Raw genomic sequence first — 20,349 nt, 5'->3', positions numbered from 1 at the left:
CCACAGTGGTCTTCACAGTGGATGTGGAGTCACCTCCAAGTATCGTGTCCAGCTCTTTGCAGAACCAGCAGCTCATGGGCGCAGCACCGGAGCAGCAGTTTGCCTCATGTGCCTTGTGGTAGGCGTTTCACAGCTCCTTCACTTTGACCCTGCACTGCAATGTATCCCGGTCATGCCCCCTTTCAGTCATACATCATGAAATCTGTCCATAGGTATCCTAATTCCTACGGCTGGAGCGCAGCTGGGACTGCACAGCCTTCTCTCCCCAAATGCTGAGGAGGTCCAGTAGCTCGGCATTGCTCCAAGCAGGGGATCGCCTGGTGCATGGAGCAGGCATGGTCACCTGGAAAGATGCACTGAGACCACTGCATGGATTACCGAGCAAACAGGAAGGGGAATTTCAAATTTCCAAAAGCATTTACAGGGTGGGGATGATGGTTGGTCACCTGAGGGCAGGGCTGTAGAATTCAAACCAATGACCAGAGAGGTGAGAACAGGCATTATGGGACACCTCCCAGAGACCAATCACAGCGCTGTAATCGCCACGGTGTCTACACTGGCACCACAGCACTATAGCTCCAGTGCAGAAACTATACGCCTCTCGTTAGGGTGGGTTTTTTTAAGCGCTGCAACTTGACAGTGTGTACACCTCGGGAGTTACAGTGCAGAAAGCGGCTTTACTGCGCAGAAACTTGCCAGTGTAGAAAGGTCCTAAGGCTTTTGATACTGTCTTGCACAACCTTCTCATAAACAAACTAAGGAAATACAACCTATATGGAGCTACTATCAGGTGGGTGCATAACTGGTTGAAAAACTGTTCCCAGAGAGTAGTTATCAGTGAGCTGGAAGGCATATCAAGTGGGGACCACAGGGATCAGTTCTGGGTCCAGTTCTATTCAATATCTTCATCAATGATTTAGATAATGGCATAGAGAGTACACTTATAAAATTTATGGACAATACCAAGCTGGGAATGGTTGCGAGTACTTTGGAGTATAGGATTAAAATTCAAAATGATCTGGACAAACTGGAGAAATGGTCTGAAGTAAAAGAATGAAATTCAATAAGGACAAATGCAAAGTACTCTGCTTAGGAAGGAACAATCAGTTGCACACACATAAAATGGGAAATGATTGCCTAGGAAGGAGTACTGCAGAAAGGGATCTGGGGGTGATAGTGGATCACAAGCTAAATATGAGTGAACAGTCAACCCTGTCAGGGATGGTCTAGATAATACTTAGTCCCACCATGAGTGCAGGGGACTGGAATAGATGATCTCCCGAGGTCTCTTCCAGTCCTACGATTCTATGTTTCCAGACATGTTATTTGACTTTTCCATCGTGGGTCACCATGATTTGAGTCTTAACAGAACTTGGCATTCTTTTAACCAGTATTACGAAAATACTTTGCAAATCTATAGCATGTTTCATCAAAGCACTTAATGAAAGGTCTGGCTAAATCTACCTTGACAAATGTGATGCACATCCATACATAATCAAAGCGTTGCCATCTTGTTCCAAATCACTTCTCATACTTTGCGTCTTTTTCTCATTGCCTGTCAGGTAGCTCTTAACACAATGACAGTTCCTTTGCTAATATTGTGGCTTCTCTTTCCAGTGTAGTTCCCAGTTCCAGGTACTTCCCAGTTTTCTTACTGCTTCCAGTATCAATCACTGGTCCAGAAACCAGAGTTAGATATCACTGGATCATTGTACATATTAATACTAGCTGACTGAAGTAATGTAACTGCTTTTCCATGTAATCTGTTGAGTGCTTCCACCTTTAAACCATTAGTAACTGCATCTAACTATTCACCTGCTGTCTGCTTTCGACTGGTGCTTTGTAGTCTGGCCTTAGGAAGATGATCATTGCTTGAAAAACTTGATGCTCAACAAGAGAAAAGGGAATTTTACAGCCACAAAAAAAAAAAAAAAAAAAAAAAGGCTGTAATTTTTAAGTCTACATTTTGTTTCAGTTCTGGAGTTGCTTTTGTTACACACACATCCATTTGTAGTTGAAAAACTGACATTTCCTCCTCGTTGTCTTTGGCTGACCTGGGTGCTGTTTTCTTTTGACGTTCTTGGCAATGGCAAGTACCTTCATCCTCATAGTCTGATTCTAGTGCTCACATACGTCTAGCCAGAGTCAGTGATTCTGGTGTCTCTTTGTTCTTTTCTCAGCATTTTGAAACATTTTTCCTCGTATAGTCTGCCTTCCCACTTACTTTTTCTTTGCAACTTCTGCATCTAAGATTCTCTTTGCCATCTTCATGAACTTTCTCAAAATAGCCATGAATTGGATCAAATGGTCTTTCACATTTGCTCACACTGAAATATTTTGACTTAAGACACTGAGTTCAGTTGCAGCAGTTGCAACTCCAGCCAATCAGATCAAGAGCCGGAGAATTAGACTAGACAGTTTGTTTGGCAGTTTACCTCAAACAGAAACAAACTTCTGAATCTGGGAATTCCCCTTCTTTCTTTGCTAAACAAATGTAATTTGCATTGCTGAACAAAGAAGGGGAATTCCCCAGTTCAGAAGTTTCTGTTTGAGGTAGCCACGGCAACAGCATACAGCTTCTATTTTTTGTTTTAATTTTAATTAAAGGAAATAAAATAAAAGGATCATATTACTGCAAAACTAATATCAAATTGCTAAATATTTGGCACTAATTTTCATTAGTCTATTTTAATAATAATTTTATTCTTTCCACTTTCCTGGTTCAAACCAGTATTTACCAGCACCCTAAACTAAACTAGTTTTTCCTGGGAAATTGCCAACCCTGACTGAAAGTATTAGTATATAAGCTACATTATGACTTAATTGACATCAGAGACTTGCTGGGATAAATCTCATGACTGGAATATTGCTATAGGGGGTACAGCTTGTTCAGGAAGGACAGGCAGGGAAAAAGAAAGATGGTGTTGCATTATACACCAAAAAAATATACACTTGTGCTGAAGTCCAAAAGAAGGCAAGAGACAGACCAGTTGGAAGCCTCCGGGTAAAGAAAAAGAAAAAAGGGGAGGAGAAAGAGACAGAGAGATGTCAGGAAGAAGAGGTGGATGAGGCATTTCTAGAACAAATAACAAATACCCAAAACACAAGACCTGGTAGTAATTTGGGACTTTACCTATCCAGGCATCTGTTAGAAACACACACACATTTCATTTCAAGAACTTATTGGGGACAACTTTTTGTTTCAGAAAGTGGAGCAAGTAACCAGGGGGACAGCCTTTTGAGACTTGGTTCTGATCAACAGGGTGGAATTGGTTGTGAATCTGAAGGTGGAAGGCAATTTGGGTTAAAATGAACATGAAATGATAGATTTCGTTATTCTAAGGAAAGGAAGGAGTAAAAACAACAGAATAAGGACAATGGACTTCAAAAAGCACACTAAAACTCAGAGCTGGTAAGTGTGACATTATACTCCATACTCTTTATGAAAATATCCTTATGATATGAATGACATAACTGAGACATACTTTATGCAAGATGGCTCATGTGAGATATCATTGGAAAGGTTATGATTTACTGAATGTGATTATCCAGTTTGTATGCCTGTATCATTTCTGTATCTGAAGCTAGTAATACTGACTATGTATATTTCAACTGTTACTTTGGGTGATGCCCCCGCTAACACTTCAGGTACAACAATGAAAAAGCCCGACAGTGCTGATGGCCCATCAGCAAGAGACAACAGACTGTAAAAGAGCTTAGTCTTCTTGTGAACATGTTGGTCAACCTGTGAAGAATGGCTACAGGGATCCTACAGAGGCATGTGACCATGTCACCTGATACTGGAACCCATCTTGAATTCTGTACTTTTCCCACGAGAAGCTGTGAGGGAGATGGGGGGGTCAAACTAGAAACAAAGGACTCCCACCTTATGCAAATCCTATTTAAGGGTGGGGAATGAGGTAATCCAGGTTGTCAGTTCTCCCCTGCTGCCCCACCCAAGATGACTGCTGGAAACAACTAAGACTGAACTGGAGGAAAGAAATGGACCCATGCTGGAAGCGTATCTGGCCTGTGAAGAAGATCATTAGAACCACATTTAGGGTGAGGAGTTACATGTAACCAGTTTCTTTAGTGTATTAAGCTTAGTTTGTGTGCTCTGTTTTATTTTCTTACTAATCTGCCTTGTTCTGTCTGCTACCTTCTTAACTACTTAAATACACCTGTTATAGTTAATACATTTATTTTTGGTTTACAACAGAACCCAGTTTATGTGATTTCTAATGGGGGGGGGGGAAGGAAGGGGAGAGAAGTTGTGCATACCCTCCTCCACATTGAGGGAAGAGGCAAATTTCATATAATTTTGGGTTTGTATTCCAAGGCGGGGTAGACAATCTGGGTGCTGTGGCAAGCCCCTTAAGATGAGCCTTCTCAGAGCAGATCTCTGTCTCTCTGTGCAGCTGGGCATGGCCCTGCCTGTGTGCTTGGCTGTTAAAGGCTGGGGAGCCAAGCCCAGCAAGACCAGGTAAAAGGGGGCCCAGGCTGGCAGAACAGTCTGCCTCAGTGGCGTCCCAGCACACCAGGTGACATCCCAGGGGGTCCAACCTGCCATAGTAAGGTCCTATAGGAAGAAAATCTAAGGGATAAAGGAGTTCAAGGAAGTTTCACTATGAGACAATATTAAAGGCACAACTGCAAACTATCCCAATGTGAAGGAAAGAGAGGAAGAATAGTAAGAAGCCAATATGGCTCCATTAGGAGCTCTCTAATTACCTTAAAATCAAAAGGGAACAGAAATTGCTAAGGAGGAGTACAAAAGAATAGCGCAAGCATGTAGGGACAAAATCAGAAAGGCTAAGGCAAAAAATGAGTTACACCTAGCAAGGGGTCATATAAGACAATAAGAAGAGGTTCTTTAAATACACTAGTAGCAACGGAAAGACGAAGGAAAGCATAGACCCTCTACTTAAGAAGGCTGAGGTGCTTAATGCCTATTTTGCTTCAGTCTTCACTAAAAAGGTTAATGGTGACTAGATACACAATTATCATCATCAAAAAAGAGGAAGGAACACACAAGCCAAAATAGGGCTAGAACAGATTAAAGAATGTTAGATGTATTCAAGTTGGCAGGGCCTGATGAAATTCATCCTAGGGTACTTAAGGAACCAACTGAAGCAATCTCAGAACCATTAGCTACTATCTTCAAGAACTCTTGTTGGAGGACAGGTGAGACCCAGAGTACTGGAGCAGAGCAAACATAGTACCTATATTTAAAAAGGGGAACAAAGAGCACCCAGGGATTATAACTCAGTCAACATAACTTCAACCCAGTCCCCCGCACATATGTGGACCTTGCTTTCCATGCCCTCCAACACCTTGCACTCATTTCTATACCCCTTTATCTTCCCCAGAATTCTCCATCACCTCCACAGTCCCCTGCACAAACCCCCTCATACGTCTTCCAGATCCTTGCACACACAACACTTGTGTCTTAGTACCCCTACATAACTCTTCCCTGCTTTCCACTTGCCATTCTATGTCGTTGATGCTCCCTTTCTCCCCATACTCGTTCCAGGTACACCCCCATGCCACCCTGTCCTACCTCTCACCTCTGGCTCAGCTCAGCAACCACAGCAGCAGTCCCTGAAGCCAGGATGAGGTCAGTCTACTTTTTAAAATATTGCTCTATATACACTTTAAAATAACTATTTCAGTGAAATGCTCCCCCTACAGACCCCTCCCCCCAAAAATCTATTTCTATCGAGCTATATCTCTATCGGCATTTGTCAACAATGTGGACAAAAACCAAAATGAATTTGATGTAGCCCAAACCATCTTGAAAATAAAAAATTTCTAACTACTTTTGTGTGGGATGCAAGTGAATGTCAGGAAAATTATTTTTAACATTTCTGAATTCTACTAAGATTACAATAAAAGCTTGAGATGAGATACAGCATTTAAAAGTTTTAGAGACATTGGTTTGTTTTTGCGCTCTTTGAGAGAAAAGATTTAAAGTCAGATTTATAGTGAGAAGCTAGTTTCAAGTCTAGGGAGGCTACCACCATTCCATAAGAAGTCGTCCTGCACTGTAGCATGTAGTTCATAAAACTTCATATTTACCCTCTTCTCATCTGTGCCACTGCAGATTCTGAAAGCTGCTCTGGGCAGTTGCTCTTTTAAAAACAGAAATATCTGCCCACAACCCCTGTAAATGTTAATAAGCCTTTATGGTAAAATAATAGCCAGCTCAAAGGATGCCTGCAGACTTAAATCTGTTGGTTGCATTGGGTAAATACTAATAGCCATACAAGCAGCCTTTCAGACCTAGATTTCACAAAACACATGCTTAACCTTTAAGTATGTGAGCAGCCCCACAGAAATCAATAGGGCTGTGCACATGCTTAAAGTTACACACGTGTTTAAGAACTCTGCTAAATGTAGCAGGCCCAAGATTTTTATTCTAAGAATGACTGCATTCTATTGTTCCCTCTAATGGTTTATAGCAGCACGTGAGGGTAGCACATACTATAGTTTAAGACAGTGGCTCTCAACCTTTCCAGACTACTGTACCCTTTTCAAGAGTCTGATTTGTCTTGCATGCCCCAAATTTCACCTCACTTAATTACTTGCTTACAAAATCAGACACAAAAATACAAAAAAAAAGTGTCATAGCACATTGTTACTGAAAAATTGCTGACTCTCTCATTTTACCATATAATTATAAAATAAATCAATTGGAATATAAATATTGTACTTACATTTCAGTATATAGTATATAGAGCAGTATAAACAAGTCATTGTGTGTATGAAATTTCAGTTTGTACTGACTTCACTAGTGCTTTTTATGTAGCCTGTTGTAAAACGAGGCAAATACCCAGATGAGTTGATGTGCCCTCGGGAGTACACAGAAGTCTTCCCGAGGTACACATACCCCTGGCTGAGAACATCCATTCTAATTCACTTATTTCTGTTATTCGTTACTTAATAAATCTAATTCTTTTCAGGTTGAAATTTTCCAAGCTTTCCCTCAGCTTGGAGGTGATTTTTTTGAGGATTTGGAGCAAATATTTATTCACCCACAATTAAGCACTTATGCATCTATAAACACCTATGCTGCAATCAGAAATGTTGTACCTGGATATGAGTGTGTTAATGCACTTCTTAGTTAGAGATGATCTCATAAAAAGGCTATATTTAGCAATCTGAAATCAGAGTGTGCTGCCTGATCTTGCTAATCTCTATCCAAGATACACGCAGTCACCTACATTAGATAACCATTACACACAATCATCAGCGTAGCAAAAGCAATTAAAAGAGACCCAAACATGAAGAACTTAAAAGTCTGACATAGAACTCAGCGCAGGACTATTGTTTTAATCTGTTTCTGTCCCATCCCATAACACCCACTCCCATCCGCATTGTTTGTTGAATTTTTATCTCCCTATTATGGCAGCTGGTTCTCAGAGAGCTGCTGGATCCCAGTCCCACTGCAGGGCTCTAGTCTGACACAGTTAGGAATTCTAAACTGTAGCTAAGAAATATGCCCACTGAAAAGAAGTTAAAGATGGAAGGGACCTGGAATTTATTCAAGAGAGTTCCCAGTTACCTGCATTGATTTGATGGAAACAGACTTTTTTGTCTATGCTGTTGGAGGCTATTATAACGTGAAGTTATTTTGTGTAGAATATACATTACGCACCCGGTTTTTGCCAGTGTATCCTGGACGCTCATAAAAAGTGCAATAAAACCTTACTTTCAGGGAAAAAAAGTTAGAAATGGAAATGACAGATTAGGTCATCCAGTCCCTTCCACCCAACAACCCAAGGGCCAGTGTAAGAGCATTTTATGCCCCTGTGCAGAATACTCAGAGTGAAGCCAAGTCCTGAGTGGTACATGCATGGTCTCTCCCATTAGTAGGGCCCTACCATATTCACGGCCATGAAAAATGCGTCACGGACCATGAAATCTGGTCTCCACCATGAAATCTGGTCTTTTGTGTGCTTTTTACCCTATAGTATACAGATTTCATGGGGGAGACCAGTGTTTCTCAAATTGGGGGTCCTGACCCGAAAAGGGAGTTGCAGGGGAATCTCAAGGTTATTCTAGGAGGGATCACAGTATTGTCACCCTTATTTCTGTGCTGCCTCCAGAGCTGGGCAGCCAGAAAGTGGCATATGATGGTCAGGTGCCCAGCTCTGAAGGCAGCGCCCTGCCAGCAGCAGTAAGGGTGGCAATATCATACCATGCAGCCTTACTTCTGTGCTGCTGTCTTCAGAGCTGGGTGGCCAGAGAGTGGCGGCTGCTGACTGAGGGCCCAGCTCTGCAGGCAGCAATGCAGAAGTAAGGGTGGCGATACCATACCATGCTACTCTTACTTCTGCGCTGCTGCTGGCAGTGGGCTCTGCCTTCAGAGCTGGCTTCCCAGCCAGAAGCCACTGCTCTCCAGCTGCCCAGCTCTGAAGGCAGCGTCACTGCCAGCAGCAGCACAAGGGTAAGGGTAGCAATACTGCAACCCACCCCACAATAACCTTGTGACCCCCAACAACCCCTTTTTGGGGCGGGGTCCTACAATTACAACTCCATAAAATTTCAAATTGAAATAACTGAAATCACGAAATTCACAAATTTTTAAATCCTATAAGTGTGAAATTGACCAAAATGGACCGTGAATTAGAGATGCCATAACAGCAGTTGTCCACTCAGAGAAACTACGGATGTAGATTTTGTCATCAGTTTCTCATGTTGTTATTAATATAGCTAAAAGCCATCACTAAATCACACTTGATTTAAGATAAGTGGCTGGCAGTTTTAAGATCTACATTTATCAAACTTTTGGGGGTAAAAAAATATTTGACAGCTTGTAGCACTTTCCCAAATACCTTAACAGGGTGGAGAAATTAATGGTGTGGAAACAAGAATACCAGTAACAAAATGGGTTTTTTTAAGTCTTTCCAGCACCATTTTAATTGCTATATTAAATACCCATTTGAGAACAGTAGTTGATGCAGCAGTGGACTAGACTGACAGAGCTAAAGAGAAGGGAAAGCTGCTGAATAGGCAATATACTCACAGGAGTTGTGTCTACGACGGAAACCTTTGGACTGATTCAAGGATTCCAAATGTCGGTCCATGTAGCTCTTAGAGCACTGCTGCTGTTGTGGGGAGATGACAACTTCCTGGTTTTTCATGTCCGTTCTCCTTGGGATAGCCTGTGGGGCACTGCTGGTAGGCTTCTTTAGCAATTTGCCAGTGCCGTTTTGATTGGTACCCACTTGGCACCCAACGCCAGGGATGCCAACCTCAGTATGCTGCAGGTCCCCACTTTGTTTGCTGTCCCCAGGACCTGGGATCTGCAGAATCTTTAGCTCAGTAATATCACCTGCCCTAAACACAGGAAAGAGAACAAAACAAAGTGGGATTCAACATTGGCGCCCAGCTCTACAGAAATCAAGCCCATAGTATGTTAGAGTCTGCAGAAGCATCAGAATGACATTTTTCTCTTAATTCACTGGAACCCAAGGAAAAAAACCCATTAACATGGATTACAATGCCTATTAGGAACTCACACACTTAAAGACTATATTCCTCAGACAATACATCTGACTCTTCTGGTCCTGGAAAGAAGTGAACCCCAAATACCTCTTTATCCCACTGGCTCTGTACCTAGTCAGAAGTGGGGGGAGCCATGGTTGGGTAGAAATCTGCTTGAGTTAATAGAGTCTAGAAGAATATAGGTGCTATGACTAATCTTATTTTTCAGGTGACTTCCCTTTACCATAGTCTGTTTCTATTGAGAGCAATCCCTAAAACAATGAAACTCAGAGAGATGGCACTTAAAAGCTCCTTTGAAGGTCATGAAAACTACAATGCAGTATTGGAAATAATCCACACTTTCATATAATAAAGGAGTTGGGTGCAAGCTGTTAACTAGTCACTCTGGAAAGAGTGGCTATAAGATATGGTCTTTGTCTTTAGATTTATGAAGAATAATCAAACTTCAGAATGAATCTATTGTACTGGGATATAAAAGTAATGTTGTTACGAAGACTGAGTATGTTATGGACTTCGATACCTTTACCAGCATTACATGGATTCTTCCTTCTCTATTCTCCCCCCACCTCCCACTCTGAGTTTCAACTCTCTAAGGCCTGGTCTACACTGGGGGGTGGTAAATCGATCTAAGTTACGCAACTTCAACTATGTGTATAACATAGCTGAAGTCGACATACTTAGATCTACTTACCATGGTGTCTTCACTGTGGTAAGTCGATGGCTGACGCTCTCCTGTCGACTGCGCCTGCCTGGTGGAGTACCGGAGTCAATGGAAGAGCGCTCAGTGGTCGATTTATCACGTCTAAACTAGACACGATTAATCGACACCCACTGGATCGATCACTGCCTGTTGATCCAGCAGGTAATGTAGACAAGCCCTAAGCAAGAGAGACTGCCTAAGGTTGCTATTTAATCTTTGTTTAGTAATAAAATAGTTAAATCTGTGTATTTGTGGAAGTCATTTAAATCTGTGTATTAACTTTGCCAATTTGCACTGATAATAGAAAAAAATCTTTGGTTACTAATTTTTACTCTTCTCCAATAACATAACAGGGGAGCTTGGGGCAGAGGTAGAGGGCAGGTAATTTAGTAGAACAGCAGCAATACTTCCTACACAGCAGTAGGCTTGTTAGTTTTGGATGCTGTTGGTATGTCTCTCCAAGGCCAATCTGCACCAATTGGCTTGCGAATTATAAAACAAGATTATTGTGCCAATGAGAAGAGAATTCTTGCCAGACAGATATCAAGAGCTATCTAGATGGAGGAAAAGAAAGAACATGGCAGAAGATAAAACAGATCTGAAGATAAACATGCAGTTGGAGCCATAAAACAGATTTATTTGGGGCAAGGATCTAATTTAAATGATTAACAGCTCCACTTTCACTTCAGTTGTGCTTTAGTAAACACAAACATTAAACTTGCCATTGGCAAAAATTCCAGAGTCTGCCAAATGTCTCATCTAACTGTAAGCTGGAGGACAGGTAATACACAGTGACCCTGTGCAGACAGCCATTTTCTTTGCTCCTACCAATGTGTTCCAATTGTGATCTACATCTGTGTCACATTGTAACCCAAACAACAAAAAGCCCAAAGACAGCATCTCTTGCTTTCTGTATAGGTCCTACCAAAAGTAATAGAGGCACTTTTCAGCCAAGGATAAGCAGTAATGAGTTTTGAAGCAAAATGCCCCAACTTCAGCCATATGTAAAGTTTGCCTGGAAGAAACAGACAGAGGAGACACTTACCTGAAGGTGACCTCTGGCACAAGGCACTTGACCCCATTATGGAAAGGCCGCGTAAGGGAGATGGTCTGACTGATCTGATCCACAGCCGACACTCGTCCCTGATAGACTCCCAGGCTGTTTCCACAGTTAATGGACACAATGCTTCCAAGCCAGTCTGTAGCCATATTTCTGACACGTGATCACTATAAAATGAAGACACGATTGGCTGGGGGAAAAAACAAAAACAAAAAAACAGGAGACTGACAAACCTAATTAGCATCAGCTATATCCCCCCATGTCATGGTCCTAGACCACATCTAGGCCCTTACTTTGGTGGTTTGTCTTTTCATAGTGGGAAAGGGATAATACTCATATATACTTTAAGATCCTATTTAGATTGTAAGATCCTTTGACAGAGACCATGCCTGTAGGCTTGTCTGTAAAGTACCTAGAGTTTTGTTGCGACACAAGTAATACTGGATAAAACTTAGTCTCTCACAACCAGATTCCATATAATGCTGTAATCTAAAAAAACACCAGTAATTTTCTGTAATGCATTCCAACCCTAACTACTTTTTCTGGGGTGTTCTGGTTAAATTACAGTTCAAGTATCTAGATCTGCCAGCCTACATTTTCCCTGGAGCTTCAGTCACATATCTCTGTCGTAGCTTCCCATTCTAAACACTTGTGTAGTGATAGTGGAACAGAAAGATGGAGCTATAGCTATATAGGGTAAAATCCTGACCTCACTGAAGCCAGGATTTCACCCATAAAATACTATTATCAATCCCACAATTAGCTAACTGATAAGTTTTAACATAAAACAAAGTTCAAAAGTGACTAGTAAGTTACTTTGTTTGATAGTAACTGCATACACACCTCTACCCCATTATAATGCCACCTGATATAACACAAATTTGGATATAACGCAGTAAAGCAGTGCTCCGGGGGGGAGGGGGAGGGAGGAGGAGGAGGGAGGGCTGCGCGCTCCCGCAGATCAAATCAAATTCGATATAACGCAGTTTCACCTATAATGCTGTAAGATTTTTTGGCTCCCAAGGACAGCGTTATATCAAGGTAGAGGTGTATTTCAAAGGGTAAACAGTCTCATAAATACATATGATGTGTTTATTTAAATACTCAATCCACCAGTCCCCCCTCAATTCTTAACTCTAGAGTCTCAGGGAAGTGCAACTTTCAATCAACACACTGAAGTGACTGTGCATGCCTTTCCATGTGTGGAGATGTGAGACCCCTAACCTCTGGCTGAGTTACTGAAGTCCTCAAATAACTATTTAAAGACTTCAAGTAACAGAATCTGCCATTTACACTAGTTTAAACCTGCAAAGTGACCCGCCCCATGCTGCAGAGGCAACCCCTCCCCAGGGCTTCTGCCAATCTGACCTGAGGGAAGATTCCTTCCCGACCCTGGACCTTGAGCATTTGGGCAAGACCCGCCAGCCAGACACCTGAGAAAGAATTCTCTGAAGTAATTTAGAGCCCTCCCTATCTAGCACCCCATCACTGGCCATTGGAGATATTTGCTGCTAGCAGTCACAGATCAATTACATGCCACTGTAGGCAGTCCCATCACACCATCCTCTCCCCTTTCCCCCCCATAAACTTATCAAGCTCAGTCTTGAAGCAAGTTAAGTTTTTTGCCCCCACTGCTCCCCTTGGAAGGCTGTCCCAAAACTTCACTCCTCTGATCATTAGAAACCTTCATCTAATTTCAAGCCTAAACTTGTTGATGGCCAGTTTATATCCATTTGTTCTTGTGTCCACACTGGTGCTTATAATTCCTTTCCCTCCTGCAGATTTGACAAAATGCAAAGAAGGTACCTGTCATAAACAGATAGTAAGGGTTAAGGTCTCTTTTACCTGTAAAGGGTTAACAAGCTCAGTAACCTGAGGAACACCTGACCAGAGGACCAATCAAGGGACAAGATAATTTCAAATCTCTGTGGAGGGAAGTCTTTGTCTGTGTCCTTTGTTTGATTTTCTGTTCTCTCTTTGGATTTAAGAGAGGCCAGACATATTCTTCAAGTTCTCCAAGGTTTCCTGAAGTATTTTCTTCTATTCAGTATAGTGAGTATTAGAAGGCGGTTTAGTCTTATAATTGATTTCTACATTTGCAATTCTATGTTTGCTGAAGAAATATCTTTATTTCTGTTTGCTGTTACTTTGATTATTCTGAGAAAGGAGGGGGGAGGGGAAAGCCTCTCCAGGTTTATAAGCTAGACCCTGTATATTTTATCCTGGTGATACAGAGATAGTGTACTTTTTTTTCTTTCTTTAATAAAATCTTTTCTTTTTAGAACTTGATTGATTTCTTCCCTTCTTTGGATTTTCAGGGGAAGGGGAGGGGGAAAAGTGAATCCCTCTTTGTTTGATTCAAGGAGTTTGAATCAAGGTATCTCTCCCAAGGACAAGGGGGGGGGAAGGAGGTGGGGGGGAATGGATTATTTCCCTTTGTGTTAAGATCCAAGGAAGTTGGGATCTGTGTTCCCCAGGGAAAGGAACAGGGAGTGTTGGGGGAACAGGGAGTGTACTAGACACTGGAATTTCTAGTTGGTGGCAGCTTTACCAGATCTAAACTAGGATTTTAGTTTAGAGGAGCCTATGCAGGTCCCCATCTTGTGAACGCTAAAGTTCAAAGTGGGGAATAAACCTATGACAGTACCAATGTGAGATTTCTAAAGATAGCTACAGTACTTGACCCAAGGTTTAAGAATCTGAAGTGCTTTCTAAAATCTGAGAGGGATGAGGTGTCTTTCAGAAGTCTTAAAAGAGCAACACTCCAAAGAGGAAACTACAGAACCCGAAACAACAAAAAAGAAAATCAACCTTCTGCTGGTGGAATCTGACTCAGATGATGGAAAATGAACATGCATCGATCTGCACTGCTTTGGATTTTTATCGAGCAGAACCCATTATCAGCATGGACGCATGTCCTCTGGGATGGTGGTTGAAGCATGAAGGGACATATGAATCTTTAGTGCATCTGGCATGTAAATATCTTGGAATGTTGGCTACAGCAGTTCCATGCGAACACCTGTTCTCATTTTCAGGTGAAATTGTGAACAAGAAGCGGGCAGTATTATCTCCTTCAAATGTAAACAAACTCGTTTATCTGAGCGATTGGCTGAACAAGAAATAGGACTGAGTGGATTTGTAGGCTCTAAAGTTTTACATTGTTTTATTTTTGAATGCAGGGTTGTTGGTTTTTTTACATAATTCTACATTTGTAAGTTGCACTTTCATGATAAAGAGATTGCACTACAGTACTTGTATTAGGTTAATTGAAAAACTTTGTTTTTTACAGTGCAAATATTTGTAATAATATAAAGTGAGCACTGTACACTGTATTCTGTTATAACTGAAATCAGTATATTTGAAAATGTGGAAAAAATCCAAAAGTTTAAATAAATGGTATTCTGTTATTGTTTAACAGTGCTTCATGAATAATTTTTTAATTGCTTGACAGCCCTAATTTTTATTAATGATCATGGAGCAAAATATGGGCGTGCGATAATAAAATGTACAGGTGACACACAGTTGGGAGGTATTGCCAATACAGAGGAGGACCAGAATATCATACAAGAAGACCTGGATGACCTTGAAAACTGGAGTACAGATGCTCCCTGGGTTACACAAGATCCAACTTACACAAATCCGCACTTACAAAAAAAGTTCCGTAAGCTAGAAATAGGAGGTGGGTGGGGTTTTTTTGCGTAATGGTCAGAGATACATTTCCGACTTATGCAAAATTTGAGTTAGGCAAGGCATTCCGGAATGCTTGCATAAGTCGGGGAGTGTCTGTAATAGAAATGGGATGAAATTGAATAGTCCAAAGTGCATCCAAAATATTTAATAAATTTCAATGGGTATTCTATTGTTTAACAGTGCAATTAAAACTGCGATTAATCGTGATTTTTTGAGTTAATTGCGTGAGTTAACTCCAATTAATTGACAGCCCTAATAAAAATGTTAAATAAGAATGGCCCCAAGACCAATCCTTAAGAAACTCCACTAATAACCTCCCTCCAGCATGACAGTTCACCTTTCAGCATGACCCATTGTAGCCTCCTCTTTAACCAGTTCCTTATCCATCTTTCAATTGTCATATTAATCCCCACATTCTTTAATTTAACTAAATTTCTCAAGTGGAACTGTATCAAATGCCTTGCTGAAATCCAGATATACTGCATTTCCTTTGTTTAAAAAAATCTGTTATCTTCTCAAAGAAGGAGATCAGGCTGGTCTGGCATATTAGTTTACTTAATGTTTATACAGTGCTTTGAGCTGGCAAAAAATGTTAGATTAGTACATAAACATTTGAAATGCTAAATTATTACATGGGGGGAAAAAATCAATAATCTTTGCTGTGCACTTTGAGCTACAGACACCTAAAAAGAAAAGGAGCCACTAAGAGCATGTCTACACTGCATGTGGGAGCAACACTCACAGCCCAGGTCTACAAACTAGTACTTGTGGGGCGCATACTATCACTCTAGTATTTGATGTGTAGACGTTGCAGCTTGGGCTCTGACTCTTGGGGCATGTGCTTGCCACAATGTCAAAGCAATGTCTACACAGCTATTTTTAGCTAGCACAAGTCTGTGGACCCTGGCTGGGAGGCTTGCTCTCAGATACAGTGTAGACATGCACCAAAGCCACTCGCTGCCCTGTCTATACTTGGAAGCTGAATTGTTGCTGCAAATGATTTTAGGCAAATAACCCTCTTTGAACTGGGACTGAAAAGAGTTTAAATGCTAGGATCAAATTTCAAGCCTCAATCAGCTTTCAAAAATAAATCTGAAAGTGTTTTTTTGTGGTCTAAACTAGCACTAAGGCAGTTTCCAATACCTGTTCAGGGAGACCCATCGAAAAGTTATTTTCAGCAACAGCTCATTTTCCCATTATAAGTAGGGCTCAAGTGTCTACTCCACTGGTTTTCAAACTTTTTTTCTGGTGACCCAGTTGAAGAAAATTGTTAATGCCTGCGACCCAACAGAGCTGGGGATGAGGGGCTTGGGGTGTGGGAGGGGCTCAGGGCTGGGGCACAGGGTTGGGGCACGAAGGTGAGGGCTGTGGGGTGGGGCCAGGAATGAGTGGCTCAGGGTGTGGGAGGGGGCTCTGGGCTGGGGCGTGAAAGGGGTCAGGGCTCTGGGTGGGGGTGCAGGCTCTGGAGTGGGGCCAGGGATGAAGGGTTTGGGGTGCAGGAATGGGGTGGGGGGGGCTCAGGGCTGGGGCATGGGCACGGGCTTGCCTTGGGCAGCTCCCGGTCAGCGGCACAGCGTGGGTACTAAGGCAGGCTTCCTGCCTGTCCTGGCACCACAGACTGTGCTGTGCCCCAGAAGCAGACAACAGCAGGACTGGCTCCGCGCGGCTCTTGCCTGTAGGCACTGACCCCACCACAGCTCCCATTGGCTGGTTCCCGGCCACTGGGAGTGCAGAGCTGGTGCTCAGGGCAGGGGCAGCGCACGGAGCCCCGTGGCCCCCCTGCCTAGGAGCCAGACCTGCTGCTGGCTGCTTCTGGGGCACAGCACAGTGTCAGAACAGGTGGGAACTAGCCTGCCTTAGCCAAGCAGCACTGGCGATGGGACTTTTAACGGCCCAGGCTGCAGTGCTGACCAGAGTCGCTACGACCCAGTGTCTTCCATTCTGCAACCCAGTACTGGGTTGTGACCTGCAGTTTGAAAACCACTAGTATACTCCCTCCCCCTTATTTTAGAACAAGAATACTTGGAAGTCTAAGCTTATAGGAACTGCAATACTGGATCAATCTCTAAATCCATCTGGTATAATATCCTGTCTCTGACAGTGATCTGTACCAGATGCTACAGAAGGTGTAAGAACTGCACAGTAGGTAGATGGGGAATAACCTATCCCCCACATAAAGATCAAGATGAGACCTAGTAGACAGGCACTGGCATAAACCCTGAAGCATGCAGTTTAATATGCCTTCCAAAATTCATGGTAATTAGTTAGCATAATACTGGATATTCCTAATATCTATAAATAGCCAATCCCTTTTTGAACCTTGTTACACTCTTGGCCTCATCCAAAGCTCACATCCAAATGTCCTGCCTTTTTCCCAAAGATGTACAAAAGGCAACTTGTGCCAGTGTAGACACAGTCTTGTGATCATCAAGGGAACACACGGTTAATCCTAACATTCAGGAGAATAGCCTAACAGATGAAACAGCAAAGTTTCTATTTATTATTCTTACTGTGGTAATGCCAAGTGCATCCAATCAGGAGCAAGACTTCATTGCACAAGCCACTATCAAGTGCATAGCAAGATACAAACTCTTCTCCAGTTTGCTTACAAAGGTTAAAGAACAGTGCTTCTCATTAATGGAGATGGTTTGCTTTCAGGTTACCTCATTATGTATGTGTTGTGAGTATGGAGGACTAGGATCCCATGGGTGGATGCTCACTTACATCTTCATCCAGGAGGAGATAGAGTGATAAAATCAGGCCTCTCTTGAAAGCAAAACAATGCACCCAGGCCCGCATCTATGATCACTCAAGCTAGGAGGTTTCAAAGGGCCACGGGGAAATAAAGGAGCCTTGGGGGCTCATCAAAAACAGGAAAAGGGACTCAAATCCCCCCGGGAGAAGCAGCTCTGGGGCTGTTGAGGCTAAAGCGAGGGGGAGGCAGAACAGCTGCCCCGCTGAAATGCACCAGGTTATCGGGCTCCTTGTCAGGGAGAAGAGCCACGAGGAGGACGAATTGAAGAAGGGGGCTTGTCCCCCTGAACATGGAAGAGGGGAAACACCCCCGTGCAGGGGGGGCAGAGTGGGGGAGGGGAACTGCACAGAAGTGGGGGCCCCCTCCCCCATGCATCTCAGTGGGGCCCCTCCCACGGACCGCCCCTGCTGGAGCCCCAGCTCCTCCCCCGGAGCCCTCCCCTCTCCTTGCCGAGATGGCGGCGCGGCTGGTGCCCTAGAGGTCGAGGCCGTGTCCGCCCCGCGCTGCCCACCCCTGAGGGACAGGGGAGCCGCCCCCACCTGAGTCCCGCGTCCCGCTCTCCGCCTCTCTTGGAGCTACTCTGCACACCGACCCCGACGCACGCCGGAAACGCCGCCTGCACGGCGCTGTGCGTCTGCCGTCACTTCCGCCTCCGCTTGGGGTGGGGGTGGAATCGCCTCGCCCACCTCCCGGTGGTAGAGCCCTGCCGTTTGGCCTCAGCGCCAGGGTGACGCTCTACCCACCTCCAGGAGCATAGACAAGTCGACCTCCCGCGGACCAGCGCCGCGCAAACTGAGTCCGCCTAACTGGCTATGCGCCTGCGCAGAGCGCCCTTCGGGTTGAGCGTGTGTAAACCCTGTCGACGCGTGCCGGTGGTGCGCATGCTCCTTGTGCCTGCTGCCGGGGAAGCGTTGTGTGCGCCCTGAGAGCCCCTTTTCCATGGCGGGGCAGTGGGGTCCCGGAGCAGAGCTCAAGGAGCTTTCAGACCCCCTGGGCAGGGATTTCCCTACATCCCCCACCCCCGAATTTCCCCAACCGCCCCTCCCCCCGTTTTGTGAACTAGTTCCATGCAGTGTTGCCAATTTAATGATTGTTTGGAAATTTGAATTGAAATTGAAACATTAATACACACTTTAAAAGCATATACAGTGCATGATAAAATACGTATATCTGAAAAAGTATAGTAGATTTGAAAGGTATTACCATAGACTAGCTGCCTTATACAGCTGTTGTTTTTTATGACAATGGCAGTGCATTCATTTTGGTGATGTTGGCCAACCTAATAATTTCAAATTATGATTTGTAAGCAAAGTTTAAATGAGCTCTCCCTGACAGCTAGTGATGAGCTGGAGGCTGGGGGGAAAGGCTTCAGGACCAGATTGTATTTACAGTCACACCTAATCTACCTAGGTATCCAGCAAACAGAACTGTGTTGCCCAAGTGATAGATTTTTGGCTGGGGTTGGGTTACAAATCACTTGACTGCTGGGGTAATGAAATGTTATTATTGTATGAGTAAAGGGCAGTAGAACTGTACTTAGCCTGTGCGGCTTGAGGGCATCAAAAGGGGGAGGGGGGCTAGGTGTTTTACTTGATGGTCTGCCTGAGTCACAAGTACTATTTGACCTGCCCCCTCCACTTTTTAGGCTCCATAGATAGTCTTTTGTTAAGTGACCACTACAGCTGAAATCACTGATAATCAGGTCTAAGTGCTTAGACCTGCTGTGGGACAGTGTTTCTGTGGAAGAGATGGCCCAGTCTGCACTAACGGTGAAGTTCCCCCACTGAGAGCTGAGCTGAAATCACTGAGAGCTGGATAGAACCTCAAGAAACCAACTCACAGAGATCACAGTGGCAGGTGGCAGCAGAAGGTGATGGTGTAGGGCCATTGGCAACAGAGCGATGGAGTGAATGGTGGCACAACGAACAACAGTGGCCAGAGCGAACAGTGAGCAGCTGATGGAGGAACGAGCAAAGTGCCTTCTTGCCCCACCTGGGAGGTGAACTCATGTGAAAGCACCTCTGAACTTGAGTCTCCACTGACCAAGGATAACACCAGTAAGTGTTAATGAGGCTGTTAAGAATCCTGGAGACACAACACAGTTCATGCGAACAAACATGGCTGTGGCATCATACTTTCTATTTAAGCAAGAGATACCACACACTACAAACTGGAGGCCAATGTTAAGTGCATTATCACTTGTTCATCCTGAAGTTGAACACTGGTTCCGAACAAGACCAGCAAATGCTCACTATTTTTCTGCAAGAAACTCAACTGACCGGCTAGAAGCATGTGATGCAACAGTGAAAGACTCAGCAGCTGAAAAAGTGAAGAACTCTCTCACTGCATTCAGAAAATTTGCATACATGGCTGAAGAATGCATTGCTGCAAATGGGCATCAAGTATTAAATCATTGTGTATGTTATCTTGATGTCAGTGGTAGGCCAGTAGATGCATTTCTAGATGTTCAAGTTATAGAAAACGCATCAGCTGCATTTGTGATAACCCACATCTTAGAAGAGTTAAATGCTTGTCAATTTGGCCTCAAACAGATGGCTGCTTGTGCATTTGATGGAGCTGCAAACTTCTCTGGAAGACACGGTGGAGTACAAGCTTTGCTCAGAGAAAAGTGTA

At 43.5% G+C, this 20,349-nt stretch overlaps 1 protein-coding gene across 3 annotated transcripts in view; it reads right to left on the bottom strand.

The window, feature by feature from the left end:
* EDC3 (enhancer of mRNA decapping 3) overlaps positions 1–18,409 on the bottom strand; it is a 57,570-nt gene extending 39,161 nt beyond the window's left edge. The window contains exons 1-3 of one of the 3 annotated variants that reach the window (XM_044980647.1): positions 18,255–18,409; positions 11,256–11,437; positions 9,029–9,342 (exon numbers count right to left, since the gene is read on the bottom strand). In XM_044980647.1, coding sequence (XP_044836582.1) covers positions 9,029–9,342; positions 11,256–11,419 — 478 coding nt within the window. In that variant the 5' untranslated portion in view covers positions 11,420–11,437; positions 18,255–18,409. Of the gene's footprint in view, positions 1–9,028; positions 9,343–10,932; positions 11,007–11,255; positions 11,461–18,254 lie in introns of those variants that run through there. The other 2 variants (XM_044980646.1, XM_044980648.1) reach the window with 2 other exon arrangements.
* Between the last annotated feature and the right edge of the window lie 1,940 nt (positions 18,410–20,349).

Source organism: Mauremys mutica, chromosome 11 (genome assembly GCF_020497125.1).
Source record: "Mauremys mutica isolate MM-2020 ecotype Southern chromosome 11, ASM2049712v1, whole genome shotgun sequence".
Lineage (NCBI taxonomy): Eukaryota > Metazoa > Chordata > Testudines > Geoemydidae > Mauremys > Mauremys mutica.
Note: the sequence above shows the minus strand (reverse complement) of the source record. Positions and strands in the feature narration are given on the sequence as shown.